The 19,188-nt window shown below is 42.5% G+C and overlaps 2 protein-coding genes across 2 annotated transcripts in view; one reads left to right on the forward strand and one right to left on the reverse strand.

Moving 5' to 3' along the window:
• Positions 1-11,182: 11,182 nt before the first annotated feature.
• Positions 11,183-12,082, reverse strand: RB195_010057 (uncharacterized protein; the record flags this gene model as incomplete). The annotated part of the gene is made up of 2 exons (XM_064190886.1): positions 11,183-11,297; positions 11,931-12,082. The coding sequence occupies 2 exons, from the start codon at positions 12,080-12,082 to the stop codon at positions 11,183-11,185; spliced, it is 267 nt and encodes an 88-aa protein (XP_064048469.1).
• A 991-nt stretch (positions 12,083-13,073) lies between these two features.
• Positions 13,074-19,188, forward strand: part of RB195_010058 (uncharacterized protein) — a gene marked incomplete at both ends in the record, with an annotated part of 38,002 nt that continues 31,887 nt past the window's right edge. Inside the window, one exon of the mRNA XM_064190887.1 lies at positions 13,074-13,222. Coding sequence (XP_064048470.1) covers positions 13,074-13,222 — 149 coding nt within the window. The remainder of the gene's footprint in view (positions 13,223-19,188) is intronic.

Consider the following 19,188-nt stretch of genomic DNA (forward strand, 5'->3'; position numbering starts at 1 on the left):
CCGTGAAAATACGGTCCGGAAAATGCGTCACAAGACTGGCGCGCTCCAACACAACCATTCGTGGACAGCAGCGCCCCGGAACGCTCGAAGCCTCATCCTCGAGCCGCTTTTTACGGCGATTAGGAGGATATGAACGGAATCTCCCTCCTCCTCACAACTTACGATCCCGATTACGTACAGGCATAACCCATAACACGAAACCCGTACCACCCCAGATTCGTGGGTGATGTCTTTAAGGCAGATATAAAAACTTTCCCTGCGCGGTTGATTTGAATCTGGCATAAATGTTGGCAGATGTGCTGCATGTGCTTTCGTGGTAACTCTGGATGGTGTAGTCAAAACGGTGCAGTTCGCGATGGTCGTAGGTCGTCCACAACCGCCAGCTCACCGCGCAGATTCCAGTGCAGCCACAAACGCAACTGGACCTCCTTACTCGTTATAAGCAAAGTCCCAAGCCGGTGCCGATAAGCGGGAAACTTGACCGCTGTACTGTCCAAGCAGAACTCACTCATATACCTTTAGAAGAAGAGAGGATGTTTTGGAGAGAAAATTTTCGCGGAATTGCTAAACTCCAGTGCTTATATTAACGGAAGGCCGTTGTCAAAGGAAGGACGTGGACAAAACGACTAGAAGAAGAAAAAAAAAACGATAAAAAAACAACGGAGCTAATTCGCTTTTGTTGACTTTTCTCCAGGATTGTATTTCCCTTTCATTTTATTTGATGATTTTGTTCTCGTATTGTTCTCCTTAAGGATTTCTTTGTTGATTTGTGAAAAGCATCAGAACTCTATCATAAACTGTAACAGGACAACTTCTCGACTGGTGTTCCGATTTGCTTCTTGCATAACCGTTTAATGAAACAACAAAGTTCAATAACGCGGACAAAAAGCAACTTTAGGCTGGCGATGGATAGAAGAAACTGTTTTTTTTTTGTTCCTGTGCTTCAATAAGGGGAGCACTCTGATTAAACTACCCAAGCTACAGAGACTTATTTATATGTTAATGCATAAACACGGTAAACTGGACATATGGACATGCATAAAGGCACACAACTACTGCTTTCTATAATAAGGGTTCCTTCGTTTCGTTCTCGCGGAAAGTACCGGTTTCTTTTTAGTGTTAGGGGCGTATACGGTCAAAATCACCTGAGTTGTGATGTAATTGTGCGAGTGGCCGCACTTAAAGGCATCACCCCACGAATCTGAGGTGGTGGGGATTTCAGGTGGAGTATTCGTATACAGGATAGTAGATTTTGGAGAGGGGGTGATTCCGTCCATTTCTTGCTAACTGCCGTAAAAAACGGTCCGGCGCGTGTAGAAGGCTGGCGTGCTCCAATCAAACTCCTTGTAGGAAATAGTGCGCCGGAACGCTCGAAGCCGTATCTTCCTGGCCGCTTTCTACGGCAAGTAGAAAGAAATGGACGAAATCACCCTTCTCTCCATAGTCTCCCATCCCGTATATACGAATACTCCACCTGAAATCCGTACTACCTCAGATTCGTGGGGTGATGCATTTAAAATTTCGCCAGAAGAATATCGCCTAGTTATGCATACAGTAGGAACTAACAGGGATCCCAGCGTGAGCGCAACTTCCTACGCAGTCGCACCACAAGTTTTGACACGACCGCAGCCTAGAAGCAGCGTACAAGAAAATTTACTATGTTGGGATTCATGAAATAATAGAGGCGGATGTTACTAATTCCCGCCAATTGTCCTAAAAACAATGTGGGAAATGGCTTTGTCGACTAACGTATGAGAACGAATCAATGGAGTGCTGACGTTTTTTTCCCCAGCTCGCACACAGTCACAGCGCTTATGCCTCCCTCATGCGCCGACATACTTGGTCCGTACTTAGGTGTCTCGTAGGAAGATTTTAACTCAGTTCACTTGGGCGAATTGAACTTTTCGCGCTCATACCCGTAATCTACACCCTTAACTCTATAACTTCGTGTAGAGATCCTAGCACAATCAGTTTCGTTGTCTGTTACCTTTAGTGCTTTTTTTCGTTTTTCGCTGGGTGCCGCTGCTTCCACTGCTCGCTTCCTTTTCCGTCCCCTTTTTTTCCACGTATATCCTTTACAATTTCATCTAACTTACTTCCAATAAACCTCAACACCCAGACCTTAAGCTTGTTGCAATTGCGTAAGTGGGTGTACTCGATGAGTGCGTCCAGCGAGGGTCCCATCTCGATCGCAACCGCTGCCTCCACAGCGCTGCTTGGAACGGATCACCTCACGCAACTGCACTATACGTCAGACCGTTTTGATCCGACTACATCCCTCCTAGCAGATCATTTAGAGCAGGTGATTAGATGTGTCACATACTTTTTTTCGAAGAAGGACTTAAAGCACCAACAAAGTCATACGCTTTAGGTAAGAGAATTCTTGATGTTGTAACATTAGAAATCAGCTAACACACTGGTACTGGGCCCTTATACTGCAGGATAAAGGATGAAGTCTCTGCCGTATCAATCCGCTAGGAATGCGCCAACGTGTTTTTCTGTAATTTGTGATTGCTACGGATTTGGAGCGTGTGTTGGCCTTCACAATTACTTGTGAGGGCAAACAGATGTATCAAGTCGGTGTTTTTATCCTCCAGGAGGTAATCAAGTACCAATTTATCGACAACAAAGCCAGCGACTGCGCTACAGCCACCCTGGCACTTATTTTGTTGTGAACAAATCCGAGATTCACTGAGCCACGTTATTATCGTTCAGCAGCGCCTGATATGAGATCGAATGGGGTAGAGGAAGATGCAGACAAACTATGGTTAAGGACTGGAGACTTTCAATGAACCTCGGCGTGTTGATGTTTCAATGATTGGTTTCTTAAACTGAGCCGGACACGAGGTTCTTACTTATCCTTTGCTCACGGCTAACGCTTCGGCAATATCGCCTTCTTCGGAGTTTGAAAGAGAGAAATCGAACGTGATTTATCGGATCAAACACCATATCCGCTCAACAGGTCCCAGTCTCCTAAGTTAGCAACGAATAAAGGATAGTAGCAACCTCGTGTCCGGATCAATTAAAAAAACCAATTATGGTTAAGGAGTTAAACTCATTAGACGAAGACAAAGGTGCTTACGGATATGATGACGGCCAGTAACACATAAGTACCAGCGGGTAACCCCTGTGTTCAATCGTTTCTACATTGCAGTGAAACAACCTGCTGCTAGTTATATCATCAAGATATTAGCTTGTAATTCAAGGAACCAGAGTGAAACTGCTTTAGAGAACTTCCGAGTGCGCAAGTACAGTAGGGTCAAAACGACATGAAGTTCGGTGCAGTTGCACAAGCTGTTTAACTCTTTCTATTCCACTGCTTCCACTTTTTGGAGTCAGTGTAAGAATCCTAAGATCCTAAACGTTCAATCGCATGGTCTCATGTACTAGCACTGGTTCGTGAAACACTTTTCGGAGCTAATCTTTACGAAGCTTTGACTGCTTCACAACATCCGAGCTCATGCTATCTGCTTTTTTTTTCGCTGTGTGGAAACTACGCTCCATTAGGTCAGAAATAATTTTTTTTATCCGGCGAACTCATGCAGATAGTGGTGTCGCTCCCCCCTCCTCTGCTTCCTCCACCGTCTTCCCACCACCTTGATAAACACGCACAGAAACGCGCACAACGGTGATGGAAATCCGTAGTATCATTTTTTTAGTTGCACCTCTCTTCTTTTTTCGAGCTAGGTCCAAGGCAAACTCAATTGCAAATGCGACCGAATAACGCTGCAGATATTGTGTAGTAAATGTTGGATACTTCACAAGTTGTTAAGCACGTCCATCCATCATTCGCAAATTACAGCACAAAAATTCATCCTAAGGAACTCTGTGAAAGTTCAGTACAGTCTAAAAATGCATTCTTTCAAGAACGACTTGGATTATATGTAGATTCAGCGATATAGCCACATTCCACAGTTGCTTAGATGATGCAAACCTCACTAACCTGAAACTAAAACCCCCTGTTTTCAAAATAAGCTATATATCCGTGAGTAACCTTCGCCGTCGTCCCCGGAAAGTGCATCCAGTTGAACTTGTTCGACTAAATGTCTTCGTAGATGCACCTCGTAGTGCCCAGTACCAAATATTTCGTTACTCTCATCACGAGTAGAGTGCTATTGACGGTTGCGAGTGCGTCAGCGCTGCAAGAATCGCTGCACGAACATGTGTGCTTTGTTTGTATTTGACGGATCTGAAACCGCCCTACCGAGGGCGAAGGATCAAGGTGTCTGGTAATCCGCTTGAGATGCCCTATCCGATGTATCAAGTCGGTATTTTTATCCTCCGAGACAATTCTGGCACCAATTTGTCGACCCGGAAGAATGAAATGCTTAGTTGGCACTAGGGCGGTTCCGAACCATCCATCAGGCGTGCAGACAGTGTGGAGCCTCTTATCGGCTGCGCAGCACTCGACCGTCAAGAGTACGATTGGTACAATCCCAAGATCCAGCATATGTGATCACAATCGATTTCAAAGGTTTCGTTCATCAGAAGTAAGGTTTTGGACAACGGATCTTTGAAATAAACATTACTGTGCGAACGGCTGACAGTGCTTGCACGGGTTTTTGTCCAGAACGAGAGGAATGTGAGTACGCGATTGGCGTCCATCTGCTGAGAGCATGACGTGTGCATATTTACCAAATGTAAATTTCTCACGTTTCATTGGCGATGTTTTATAGTTTTTAATGAATTAATTAATCAGACTATGGTGTGGAATTGATGGATTAGGTTGACGTTTTTGACATTTTTGTGTGGCAGTTGAACATTCGCCCTTCTTTCTTTGCAGAATCTAAAATTTAGCATAACAATACTGTTATGCTTATTTCAGCGGAGGATCTCTCACCTTTTCTTATCACTCGGTAAAGTCCTTTGTACAGTGATTTTACGAAATGTATTTGCTTGCCTGCCTGTCTTTGCATCCTTTCGCTTGATACATGAGGTTCGTGGCTTACTCCATTACAGTGGGAAAGAGAAATTTTCAACCTGATTTCTTTTGCATTAGGCTAAGGAACTCAATGTTTCGCCTGTTCAAAAATTCAGATTGAGGTGTGCAATTCTAAGAACCTCGGAAAAATGCCAATTGCTGATTGCTAGTTATATGTATGAATTGAATACCAATGCCTGTAATTATGATGATAAGATTTGCGGCCACAACGACACGAGACTGAATGACAGCAAACATGTGACGAAGGGACAAGTAGGAGCAAGGAAATTCATTGGGATCCTCAAAGATTTGTAGAGATTTCATGAAATTAAAATCCTGAATTTTCGTTGCCCAGTTAATAAGCCAAGTTACTAGCCTTTTATAATTATTCTCTGTAAAAAGTCGAAATAGTAGCTGAGTATTGCCCATGTTCGACTGTCTTTGAATCTTGGTATGTTGAAACGTAGTTTTTAATTGAGGATTTGTAATTGATCTCTTCCTACGAGTCCGAGATCACAGCACGCAGAACACTGGAGGCATTTTGGATCACCGCCAAATGGCCAAAAATGAACGAAAGGATGAGTGCATTGCTATCACAAACGAGCTATCCCCACATCAAGACATACGCGGGTTTTGATCTACGGGCGGGCCGTGAGGTCCCTATACAAGAACCCTTGTGAATCGTAGTTGTGATACGTGGTGGTCTGTTGCGTTACCAAGTCTAGCTAATGAGGTAAGCACTAGCCAATGTGTTGCTGTTTGAGTTTGCCTACCGTTTGAATGCTTTCTGTAGGGTGATGAGGCGCTTGAGAGGATGAATCACTGATGGCTTTGATTTTTCCAGGCTCTGACGAAGGCGATAACGCCGAAATGTTAGCTGTTGTTTAATAAAGAAAGATCAATACCAATCTTACAGCTCAAGAAAATCAATTAGAAATAGTAGCTGTTCTCTAGGATCACAAAACTCGGCCTAATGCTTTTTGTAAATGCTAAACCTCTTTCCGTTCTTGACCAACCGGATCTTGACAATAAAACTATCAATGTTGTCGCAATTTTCTAAAGTCACTTTTTAGTATACGTACACATTGTTATACGTTTATAGGCACTATAAACTTACGACAGCGTGCATGTCCGTTGCGTCTAGGCCCAACTTTAACCATGACGTAAGCGCTGCATTTTGTTACAAGTGATTGCTAAATAACTGTTTCACATTTAACCGCATAGACAACAACGTTTTCTTAGGTACGTACAGCTGCTTACCGTCATATGTTGTTTTTTTTTCCCAAGATCTTCCACACAATAAGTCACCTCCGCTAGACTTACGTGTTTAGCATAGAAAAATTCCTTCCTCCTTGAGGTCGCGGGGACAGTGTAATTTTAATTGCGTACCTTGAAACGTATGACTTGGACTGGTTCATGAGTATTATTCGAGGAAAGAACTGCACTAAATCGTCTCGTATGTGCGATTTTTTTGGACTTTCTAATTCCGCTGCTTCCTAAATGGGAAACACCGAAACACGACAAGTGGCAAGATCTAGTATATATGTGTAGATCCGAGCAGGAAAGATATCGTCCAGTGGGCGTAGTTTACAGTACTGGGGAACTGTCCCTTACCATCACAACGTGCGAAATCGAAAGATTTGATCGAATGTCGTCGCCCTGCTCTTTTCGTGCAACTTCTTCGTTACGAGCAGGGATGTGAGGAAGTTGCCAGAGTGGTGTTTTGTGAGTATCCAGTAGCCAGTGACAGTGTGAAGTGCATAAGCAGTTGCATATGCAAAGCTATCAGAATAACCAGACTGTACCTGAACCTACTAAATATCCCTACGACCGAATTACTTGTTGATAGAGATCCCAAAAGTGTTGTGCTTGTGCTTGAGTACAGTAAGACAGCTAATTCTTCGACAGAGGGCGCCCTTTTTCGTAGCGCAGCTCATTTCGATCTCTGTACTAAAGTCTGAACACCAATGGCCTTGTATTAGCGGCTCTCTCGGCTGAGTATAATTGGAACCATAACAACCCAACATTAAAATACTTTTTGGAAAATATTGCCTGTGGCTACACTTTTGCAAAGATGTGCACCAGATAATTGCGCTCCAGGGATGTATGACTTTTACAAATGCGAATATTTTGTCTTTCGATTTTCTCGTTCAACAAGGTATTCTACTTTTTGGACATACAACTTCGGGTTTTTTTTACTACTTGGTGTGGTTTTTGGGAGCTTGCTAATCGGCAACGAATGATGTGAGCTTGTTGTCCGCAATTCACCTGATAAAACTGTTACCGAACCATGAAATGTTTCTAGTTTTTCATGACATGTTCCAGCTGCGGTCAGTTTTGTACATATCTGTAAAAATGTGAACTTTTCGTTGGGTTCCACAAAGAACTAATCTTTTGCCACTCAACAGAGGCAAACCCAACGGTTGAAGTTGTTTTCAAAAATTCTGTGTCATCCAGTTTTCATTTTATTGGCTTCGTCACACTCTAAGAAGGACTATTGTAATCTATCCGCCATCTGGTCCGCCATCCTTGCAGGTACCTTACGCCACATACGGGCTGCTGTGGTTTCGCATTGAATGGAGCACTTTAAAAGGTAGAATAAGTACAGAGAAGACTGCTATGTTTGCAAACCAATATTCCTCAAGGTACTCAGTTTTATTTTTGGAAATTTCTATTCAAATCTTAAAGTCGAGGATCCAGATAATGAAAATGGGATATTAAAAGCTGTGAGTTGAACTAAATCCAACAATCTTTCCCTTGAATTTTTGCTTTCGCTCTCAGAAGCAGGGGTAGTCGTTTGCAATTGTTGATATCTTCACTCACACTTCATGCAAAAATACAAATCTTATGACCACAGGCGTTCGGAGCAAACGGGATAAGATTATGTCTCTTGACTCTTCCGCGTGTACTTCTTCCAATTTCAATGAATTTTTAGGAAAGTTCTCCTTTTAGCAGTTACCTTCATAGCGAGTCTTTTCGTTTCAGTATTCGGTGGTCAGCTGTTGGCCACATCCATAGGGGATATTGTGGTTTCATTTGCCTCTCCTGATATTTGTCTATGGAACTAATTAGGAATGTTTTGGCAAGTGAGGAGGAGGTAATCTAATTGAGGATGAGGAGCACTTTTGAAAATTAAACCCCCTTACATAGTTCCGAACCTCACCTTGCATTCTGTGATACGAAATCTTTGATGGGAGAGACTGTACGACGAACCACTGTCGAGATTGGGAAGGATTCCCAGTTAATTGGAGCTGCGAAGTGTAGGAACGTGTTCAACATAGAGCAGAGCTGCACAATTTTCTACAATTTATATCTCTGGAATTTGCCTAGCTACCCCTCTAGGAACAATTTTTAGATGTTTCTTATTTTTCGGTACTTTTATTGAGCTTGGTGGAATAACGTCTTTTATCTTTTCTTACTTTTCGATGTGGACAGTATTTAGGCCTGACTTGCTTTCTCAGTGAGCGTTTTCTCATTGGGACCCTGCAGTGAGGCGCAATATTGAACATAAGTGAATGAAGCCTTAGACCTTTAGATCCTTTAAGGTGCGGAGTTATGTTACCTGGTGGAAAGTTGCCCATTGTTGAACAATGGTGCTTTTGATAGTCCGGGTCTGAACCGTTCAAAACACTTTCCATGAAATTAAAGTATTAAATTCTCTTCCTCTGTACTTTACATTACTCGACGTGTTCGGCATATGCAGCTATACATACTCTCTACTTCCATATGACTCAATTCCTCGGAAGATCCGTGACCCACCGACCCAGAGAATTTGGAATCATCGACATTTTCACTCTCCGAGGAGCTACACGGAAGAATATCGAAAGTGAAGCATGGTTAACCGGAAACAAAATTTAGCATGCATGTGTGGTGGCGCTCAATAGCTGGTCTTTTAATTTTCTTTTCTAATTTTGCGGTTTAGGTGCCCTGATAATGATAAGTCAGCCATTTTCTTATCCATAAACCGGCACCATAATTCACTTTCTTTTGGGTGACGTTGAGGTTTAAGGGAAATGAGTGCTGAGCGAAGCTATGAGTCAATTTCGAATTGTTTAATTTTCACAAAATTAGACATGCTTGTTAAGAAACAAATCCCTGCGATTTCCAGAGTACTTGAATATTGCGCAATTAAGACTGGAACGAAAACAATAGAACAAAGTTATGATTCTCGTTATTCTTTACCAAACAGCATTTGTTTCCATCAAAGAAATCGGATACACCAACATTCTCAGAGGAAAACCATTCGCAGCAGCATTACGGAGGTAAACAGCACGGTAGGCGTGGACTGTTCGTAGAGAACCTGCTTTCCACGTTTATCTCAGCATTTCCGTCCCTTAAACGCATATTGTGCGTTGGGAGCAGGAATGAGAGGGAAAGAGCGTAACACTATTACAAAACTCATTTCCAATTATTCGACAGCTTAATCTTGTTCGCAATCCTCGGCACATTTCGAAGAATACACTAAGAGAAACTGGAGGAACGATTATATGAGAATTATCGACATCGCAGATCACAGAAGACCAGCTAAGTAAATTGACCGCTATGGCTCCAGCTTAGCGTCGTCAGCGTGTACTTTGTGTTCCTCCAAAACCAACGCAACTGAGAACCACTCCCTTTTCACTTCAAGAACATGTACGCACCGTATATCATAGGACTGTTCATTGTCATTTACATGTTTCAGAATGAAAATGTCAAAACATCTACAGCAGTAGACTCTGCCTCTTTTTGGAACTGCGATGCGTTCACACGCGAGTCAATCATCAATCTGACTTCACACAACTATGCAAAACGTCGAAATAATATGCGTACGGAGGTACGAAGTTAAGAAGGTGTTGTATCAATTTTTTTAGCACAGAAAGGGAAGCAATTTATTTCTGCAAGAGTTGATGTATGTAGTTGTAATGTGCCACATTAAAAAGTTACATCAGGGAAATCAACAAAACTACACCACTGGGTTGAGGAATGAGTCGTAAGCGGTTTTTTTCAACGTAAATGATGCAATTAGAAGAAGAAGAAAGTTTGTTTTAAATGGTACACATCTATACAAAATCGATAAAGAATCTCCCTCTCTCTCTATGATGGTTATTCCGTTTTTTGCTCACTTCTGTCTATTTACGTTTTTTAGGTCACTGTCACGTAGACAAAATGGAGCATTTCCGTTTTTTAAAATCTTTTTTTTTTGCATTTGATGGAGATGATGAATCCGCTTGAGCCGAAATTGTTATATATATATGTTATAAATATAACATATATATGTTATATATAACATATATATATGTGGAAAAGGAGTAAATCCAAAAAATACAACCATTTGTTTTCACACATTAAAATTGAAAAATTTGGTCTCTATAACTGGTCACACACGTGTCGACCATTTGTCAACGGTCGGAGAAAAATTCATACTTTTCCAGTTTTTTGTTTGAAAACGGAGCCTGCAACAAATTTGTCACTAAAACACTCTTCATCGCGGCTTTTGCCTTTGTTCCCAACGACGTCCTTCCATCGTTCAATAAGTTTCTACGTCCCAGTGCTTTCTCTTATGTCTTCTTTTATTTTTTATTTAATGTTTTTTCACTTCTCTTTTTGTGCCTTTTTCAGTTCCTCATATTCGTCCTTTACCTTCTTTTGACAGCACAAATTTTATAAAGACCTTCAGTTACCGTGTCGCCGTGATCAAATGCAAAAAGCAGAAAGTTGAATGAAAAATTGACCCGTCAAAAGGATGGAGCGAAAAATGCTTCGCTTCATCCTTTTGACACTCCATCTTAATGGTCTCAAAAACGCCAGTCAAAAGAAGAACTTAGAACAGCACAATTGCTTTCTTTTCTGCCTAGACTCTTCATATCTGTATGCATTTTTATGTTTCGAAAAAAGAAAGCTTATTTATTACTCCACTATTCTTACTATTTTAATTAAAAGAAATTTATTCATTACTAGATCCAGTACACACATAGCTTTTCCTTGTTCACGCATTCGCAAAATTAAGAGCTAGCTGGAAAGTTTTGACTAAATGGAGTATTCTTTGCTCTTTTTATGTGTTGCTTTTGGCCCGGTTCACGTTTATGTTGGTAAATATCCTTAATTGCCACTCCTACGATCAAATTATCCCATAAATTATTCTCGGTTTTCCTTTAGAGCTTACACACTCCCATTCCTTGTTTTGTAGATGACCTAACCGCGAAGCAAAGCGGCTCAGCAAAGCTCTCTGCGAGCTTTTCACAGCCCCATGCAATTTCATTAGCTGTTCAATTTATGGCTTCTTTATGGAATATCCTCGGCTTGTGATGCTAGCCTCATTGATCTACCGTCGTCGCATCCCTCGAAGACCTCTGGCACTTTTGCTTTCGCCACCTTACAATCCGTTGTCCTAAGTTCGCTGAGGCATGTGCTAATCTTTTGCGCGCAGTACACGTATGACATTCGGTCAAATGAATAAATCAAGCTCTAATTGCGGAAAGTGCAGTCAGCGGGGTACAAGTAGGCATGAGTGAGACACCATTTGACGGCCATTCTGTGCCTAAGTGCTGCCGCATATCACCAGCGATTTGGCTCCTTGCGTTGATTTGCTGGCGCTCGGACGGAACACCACCACTCTACCGCTGTGTTTTCATTGCAATCAGTCAATGGTTCACATATGGTGCCCAGTGGTGCTCTCGATCACGATTGCTGCGAAGGTCCCTGGTACAAACATTACCTGCGACTTCATGGAATCCCCTCACTCACTTTTAGCTTCCCGTATGTAATCCAGTACTGAACATCCCTGTTCTTGCAAGATCCTTGTATTAAAAATTACTGAACAATAGTTGTCGGATTAATGTTTCCGTGACATTTTTCGAAGAAGTGGGATTGTGCTAGAAGCACGACTGGAAATCATCTTAATCAAATAATTTTGAAATACAGAAATTGCCTGTCCAAAAAAGTTCTTTTTGGGAGCTGGAAAGGAGAGTTATTAACAAGTAGCGGTGGTTGAAAACCAGAAAGCTGAAACAAAGTTCGGTGGCGGCCAAACCGCTGCGACTTGCTGGCGTTCCAAACTTGTCTCGTCTCGAGCAGAATCCTCGTAGAACTTGGATTCCCCGCTTTGCTCTTGTAGTTGTAGACAGTTCTTGGCTCTCGCCTAGGTGGAAGTTTCGGCACTGGTTTCGCAGAAGCAGTCAGCATGTTGCAGGTTTGCTCGTCTCATTACTGGTAGTGGTAGACACCTTCTAAAATTCTTCATTTTGAACGAAAAAGGCACCATTCCACCATTTTCACGTTCTACTTCAAGTTCTGCCTTTGAGTATTTCCTCGTTATACCATGTAGGTACTTTTCTAGCATAGGTTTGAGAACTCGAACAGAAAGGTTTAGGCTTGCGTGCGGATTCTAGGTAACACATGATTCCTTCCTAACCGGAAACTCTTCCTTTCAGCTTAGCTCAAATTCGGCAGCAAACGGCGAAGAAACTGTGTTCCAGACCAGGACTGCACGCTGGTAAAGCTATTCGAGCTTTTCGAGCAAATTTTCAGCATCTTTTCACATTTTCAGCTTTTCGAGCAAAGCACATACAAATTCTTTTACTCAACAATGTATACGTTTTAGTTTGTAGATAGCAGCCAGTGGAAATGTGACTTATACGACACTATCCGTGTTTTAGAATTTGGCAGCACTATTTGCCTCGTATGCACCTCGCCCTGCTATGCTCGAGTAGACTGAAAAGAGCCGGTTCGACTGTTTTTTGCGTCACTGGCGTCCAATTCGTATTTGTGTTTTTAGTTGAAGTGCTGCTAAATTATGACTACTCGTAGTGTTCTCCTCTCTGGAGACATGCGCAACTTTTCTGTCTGATTTTTATTAAAATAACACTGCACTAGTAGGCTTAAGCATTTCACTAAAGCAGTTCAAAACTGGCCCACGTAGCGTAGCGCTACGCACATAGCGTCGCAACTGGCCAAGTATTTCTTAGTTTTTCTTTTGAAATCATAGAAATTTTCGGAATTTTTTTTCTTTACAATAATTCTCTTAACAACAAAAAGGGGGAAAACCGATAAAAAAGAATTTCTTAGCAAGTAATAGTGGTGAGTGCTTGTACCCGGCTAAGCTGAAACAAGAGAAAGTTGCCGTGATCTCTTCGTTCGAATTGTGTCTGGCGGCATTCTTCGTAAGGGCTCAGACATGTTGTGTCACGGCTCTCTCGATGTCTCAGAACCAAGCAACGAAGCCGAGGGAGATGCGCCATTAATATACGAGTTATGCGGACGCCTCGATGCTTCCTGTGCGCTAATCTCATTGACAGCTCGAGACGATTCTGCTCCTCTGTTCAGGTAGCTAGAGCCTGACCGAGTCATAGAGTGCTTGCAGTGCTCTCACAGATTATCTTGCCGTTTTCTTCGATATTTCGACTGTTAGAACTTGAGCAAGTTTTTTGCCTAGCCTTTTCACACATACACATTTGCTTATTTGGTACACATACACATACACATTTCACACATTTGCTTGTTTGGTCTTCCCTGTTCCCATTATTTACGACAACTTTGATAGTTCACTGTCACCCACTTCATCATTCACGTGCGTCAAAAACGAATGAAAAATACACCTAAGCGAATGAATTGACAACAGTGTTCACTCTCGTCAGTCGCTTGTTTTAGACATGAAGAGTTTCTAGCTCTACTTTCTTTGTTCGTAAAGGACGAGCGTTTGATCTGCGGGGCAACTTGTGGAAGTGAGGTGTAGCACATCGCGAAATAACGACGTCTTGTCTTTTTTTCAGCCACAACTCGGTTTTGATAAAGTTACGGGGCTGTTGTTTTGAAGCAGCTAACTGTAGTGAGAGTGCGCTTTCATTAGGAGCAGGAGTTAAGCCGGAAGTGATGTCTGCATGTGTCACGTTCTCTATGCACACAAGCTCTTAATAGCACTACTTTTGGCTTCGGAAAGGGCTTGAACTTATTAAAACATTCCAATAGCTATGGCAATGATTTCATTCGGAGTCGCCCATTTGCGAAAGACTATGGGAGTTTTTGAGCGAGCTCTGTTAGTTCTTAGAGGTTCTTTTCCTCAACAGCTACAGTAACTCCCGTCCCTCCGACCGCTGATGAAGATGCATTTCGAAATACAACGAGTTACTTGTGTTTATATATTTGAGTTTTGTAAACAATAATATTTTTGAATGACATTGAAGTTAAAGAATAATTTCTATGAAGGTGCCGCAGCGATGAGTTTCGAAATGCAACAACATTACCATGCTTAAATCTTCTTGTTTATAAAATTCACATAGCATAAATAATTCCAACCAATATATTGCAGAGCTGGAAAGGGTGTGTAGTTAACGCTGAAGAAGTTTACGAAAATCGTTCTCGACTAGCTCCTATTCCATCGATCGTTCGGAGTCTTGAAGTTTTTGCAGTACTTTTCTTTGCCGCTGTATTCGAATACAGTACCAAGGACAGGGGAGAACCATATTTTATTATTGTAGTATAAATATTCTTTCGCGCTACTGCATTGTCCACGAACATTGCAGGAACACAGCTTCAGATGAAACGGTGGCTTGTTGTTGCAGTGCAGCTGCACTTCTGGATGCCAAACACATGGAATCTTTGTTCCGAGTGCAGAACACACTCAACAGAAGTTCGCCGGAAAGTCTGGCTTTGTGGCCACCGAATCGATAGTCAAGTTGTTCGAGTTGTCACCTGCCACTAATCGCTCCAAATTGCTTTGCGCCAACAGCTCTTTAATCAAACGACATCCGGGGATTGCATCGCCCATCAACACGCATGTTGCTCCGCGAGAATGGCACAATTCACGCCGTTTACGGAGTTGTCTTGGGTGTTTGAGACCGCCTGACAGCCATGAATTATAAATTTCATAAAAGTGGACAAGTTCGTTCTGGAAGAATTTGTTAAAACAGAGAATCAGTCGGAGGTCATCTAACGAGAAAGAGGATTCACAAGCCATTCCGCAGCAGTGGAACCTCCAATAGCGGCTAGGAAAGAAGGCTCCCGTCTTTCCAAACAAGGCGGAGAGAAAGTTCTTCTCCCTTCGCTGAGTTACAGCTGTCTTTTCGTAGGGCCTCTTCCCGAAAGTGAGTCATGTGGATGAGGCAGAGATCGGCTCGGTGCTCGACTAGAACGATGCTCCTTCGTCGTACCCCTAGATCGCACCTTAATCCACCACACGCATCTTCGCTTCTACCGTGCCATCGATTTCCACCTGCTCAGTGTTTGTGTCGGCACGTCATCGCGTGCTTTTCGTTACCTCGTCGTTCGCCGGTGGCCCCGCCTCCAACACACTACGGTAGCATCTTGTGGCTTCCACATGTGCAAACAGAGAGCCATTTCGATGTTATGCGGCGCGAAATTTGATCTCAATAAAAATTAGTCCTTTGCTTACATTGGTATGTCCTGAAACATCGTGGATGGATGTCGCTGTGCAGCTGCTAGTTTTCGACACGTCGATTCTAAACCTACAGCCACGAAGCTGCTGTTTTGTGGTCTTTTCTAGCGAACATTTAAGCCTTCCCAGGAACGTTTGTCACTCTCTTCCCGTCGCACATTTCTATCTTATCAAAGCGTGCTAACGCGTCCTCAAAATCTGTGATCTTTTGAATTCTCATCTAGAATCCAAGCTTTGATTCCTGTCTCTTTTTTCCCATCCACAAAGCGACATACTAAATCTCACCTCGCGCATGTAACATAACCAAGAACTAAGAGTGCTGCTCAAGGTCTCCGAGACGGCTGTGTTCGCTTTCAAATTGATGCTCGTTTACAGAACAAATGTCATCCGGAAGAGCATGTCACACTGTGCTCGGCAGTACTGACGTCGCTATGTGGAACTCCAAAAATAACTCAAACACTCTCGAGGAAGGAGAACGCATGTATTCGTTGGGCAATGAGGAATGAATAGCGATTTCATTACGAGAATTATTTGTCATTGGCAGCGGGCGCAATACGATGTTAACACGCCATTTTGCACCTGGTTAGCGTTGAGGTGACGACCATTCGAAGGCGTTCGCTCGTGGCAACCGTTTTTTTTTCTTCGCTTCCTTCTCTTTGTCTTCTCAGAAGCCAGAAGAACTTTCTACTCAAAACCACTCACATAACTTATCTGAACAGCCCGGTGAAAGTTATTAAGTCGTTCGTTCACCTTCAAAATGCCATTCTTTCTTGCAATCTAGGAACTTTTGCATTCTCGAACCATTCGACGGCGCTGAAAATGACCACCCATTCCTGACAAAGAGGCAGACTTAACTAGAGAATTGCTCAGTGCTAGAATTAAAGACACGGGTAGGTTCTTTGCAATATGAAGTGAAATTCAAATGAGGAGGAACTTCATAACGCTAATCCATGAAAGGTAGTATGGCACCCTATGGCTAGTACCCTATGGCTTGTCAAAATTCGCAGTTAAAATGGTTCTTAGAGGCGACAGCCCGGCTTGGAACCAGAGAACACGCTACTGCTTCGACATGTGTCGTTTCTACTTCACGCTGACAAGCGTATATGTCAGAAGCAGCCAATGCACACAAAAACAACCAACTCGTCGGGGCTACCTTGGCTTCGGGCCGATTATTGTCCCGTGTCTAAATGGACTCTGTTCATATTAAATCAGGCGTGCTTTGCTATGAATGAGATTCCGCATCTATAGCCATTTGCTTCTTCATGTCGCCTATGCCTTTTGCTACACATATTTCTTTACGTTTCATACTTCAACTCCACTAGAGACACTTCTTCATTCCTCCCGTAGGCTGGACCTGACCTCGATGCGTTTTTGTGTGAATTCTCTGGAAAACGGGGCTATATGGAGCTCTTAATGCGTCATCGCTCCCTGGAACGCTCCTTCTGGCACACTGCTGGCTCAGCAGAAACACCAGTACTTTTTTTTCTGATTTTGCATTCGTATCTCCATGTGTAGCATCCCTTTCACTCAGTTTTCACACATAAACGTTGCTTCGTCATCTTGAAATTAGGACGTTTCTGTACGTGTTTCGATTCCAAAATTTGTCAAAAAGCGAGATTTCAGATTTTGTAAGTTTCTTGCACTGTTTTAAGCTTTTTAAGTGTTACAGTCAGCCAAGAGTTTCTGTGTTTTACGTAGAAATTTTTACGTAAATTCAGCAACGAGACAAACTACCGATTAGAAGAAATCTCTTAGCAACCAAATTATTCCACTATGCACAAAGTGCTGTAACATGTTTTCGAAAGGAATCACACACACTGTTGTACCGTAGAGACGATGTCCAACGTTCCTTCGCACAACACTATCTATCGTTTTCCTTGCGAATACGATCATTGCCAATGATTTTTCTGTAATACGCCTGCACTCTGCTAACGATGAGTGATGCGTAGCCCGAAAGAAATTCCACTCTCGCTTTCCTCTTCTTAGCTAATCAATTTTTGCAGTGAATGATCCAAAATATCCCGAGTTCGTTTAACGACGCTTGGGAAAGTGGAAAGGCTCACTTGTCTGACTACAAACAGCCCATATCAAGGTAAATTTGCAAATTTTCCAAGGTGACAACAAATATTCTCTATATTATAGATTCCCTACATTCCATAAGTTAATTGAGATCACTATTGAGCGCTGGAAGTTCCTAAGGGTGTTCGGGACATAGCGCTAGGTGGGAGCAACGAGGAATACTGGAGAGTACACTTCATTACCACCCTCCACAAACGGCACTCTGAAAAACAGTTTGCTGGGCTATTTTCGGGTTCTTCCGCAGCGCTTCTAAAAGTAAAACCAAAAATGTGCAGCCAGACGACTGGTCTGGTGAGAGGATGACGACCTCACTAGCTCGATGCCAACTCAGGAATCAACGGAAGTAATAGTAGTCAATGTATGTAGAATGGAGAGGCATTAACATCGGCGGCGCTCTGATATCGGCTCTGTTTCTCTCGACTGACGCGCCAGGCAAATAATCCGCTAGTCCAGCCGATTAAAAATTCGACGGAGGTACGGTGCGAAATGCGAGAGGCGCAAGTTCACTAATGAAAGCGGAAATCGTCCATTCGATCCATTCGGGGCCAAGTGCCCTCGGGGTTCTGAGACCGGCCGAGGTGCTCATAGTCCTCATGAAGTCGACGGGAGTGCTGCCAATATCACTGCGTTTTATCGATTTGCTCAGTAGTTCTGAATCCAAAACGCTGTTCCTAAATTTGTATTTCTTCGATCTATTCAAAATGTATGCTACAATCAAATCCTCTATGCCGATCATGCACCTCCTTGCTTATCAGTGATATATAGTCAAGAAGTTTACCTATTCTGAGCTTTGTATTTTATGGTTATTCGGTCCTCTCTGAAGTATAGAAGAATATGGAGCGTAGTTTTTAATGCAGTTATCTATCATTTATAGAAATCATTTTGTTCACAAAGTTATATAGGGGTGTTGTAGATCTTCTGTAATTTTTTAGTAAATTTTCTGCGTTTAATGTTTGACTTCGATCCTATCTCTCTAAACTTCCACATTTCCCTCGGCTGGTCCTTAGTTTGATGTCCCAATTGTCCTCGATCTAGGACCATTCGTTGGAATTGCATTCTAGTGATTGCGACATATATTAGAACCCGCTGCTCTTAAGTGCTGCATTGTTCATTCTAAAGTACGTCCTGACGAATTTGAACGCCCTTCAGCAGTGATTTTTCTTTTCCTCTCGATCTATTTTTCCTAGAAACGTTTGTATTTCGAATTTTTTTTCAATTCAACTTCTGAAACTCGAACTCCAAAAAAATCAACTTTTTTTAACCCTATTTTTTTCCATAATCCTGTTTAGTTCATAGGTCAAATAGCTGATAGTCTTCACTTGAAACGTTTGGGAAAAATGTTAAAAGTGGGTTGAATACAACCATAAGTCTAATTTTTGTAAGGACAACTCGTTACAAGGCGTGATTTTCCAATTCTCTTTTCCGGATGGAGAATGTTCAAAATTCTCATACAATTAGCTAGTATCCTGTACGTAGCTGTGAAACCAACAATATATGAGTCTTCAGAAAGAAAGCTTTTATTACTACTGAAATGAGAATTGGATGTCATTGTATCGTGAATGTGCGTAGCAAAACAACAAAGTACAACGGATTCTTTCACTCTGTGGTCTGACAATGGTTCCTCCGAGGACGATAGTGACCAGGAAGAGAATCCAACGTCGGATCAAGGGGTTGCGATCTACGTGAGGCGGTACCCGCAACATCCTTATCGTTCATAGACGCTTTCGTTGCGGGACGCACGCTTCCCTGACGCCGCATGAGTGCGGCGTTATGTTAGCGTTCTGCGGCGAAGAAGCAGCAGACGCTCGGCAACGGAGCA

This window comes from Necator americanus, chromosome III, assembly GCF_031761385.1.
Source record: "Necator americanus strain Aroian chromosome III, whole genome shotgun sequence".
Taxonomy (NCBI): Eukaryota; Metazoa; Nematoda; class Chromadorea; order Rhabditida; family Ancylostomatidae; genus Necator; species Necator americanus.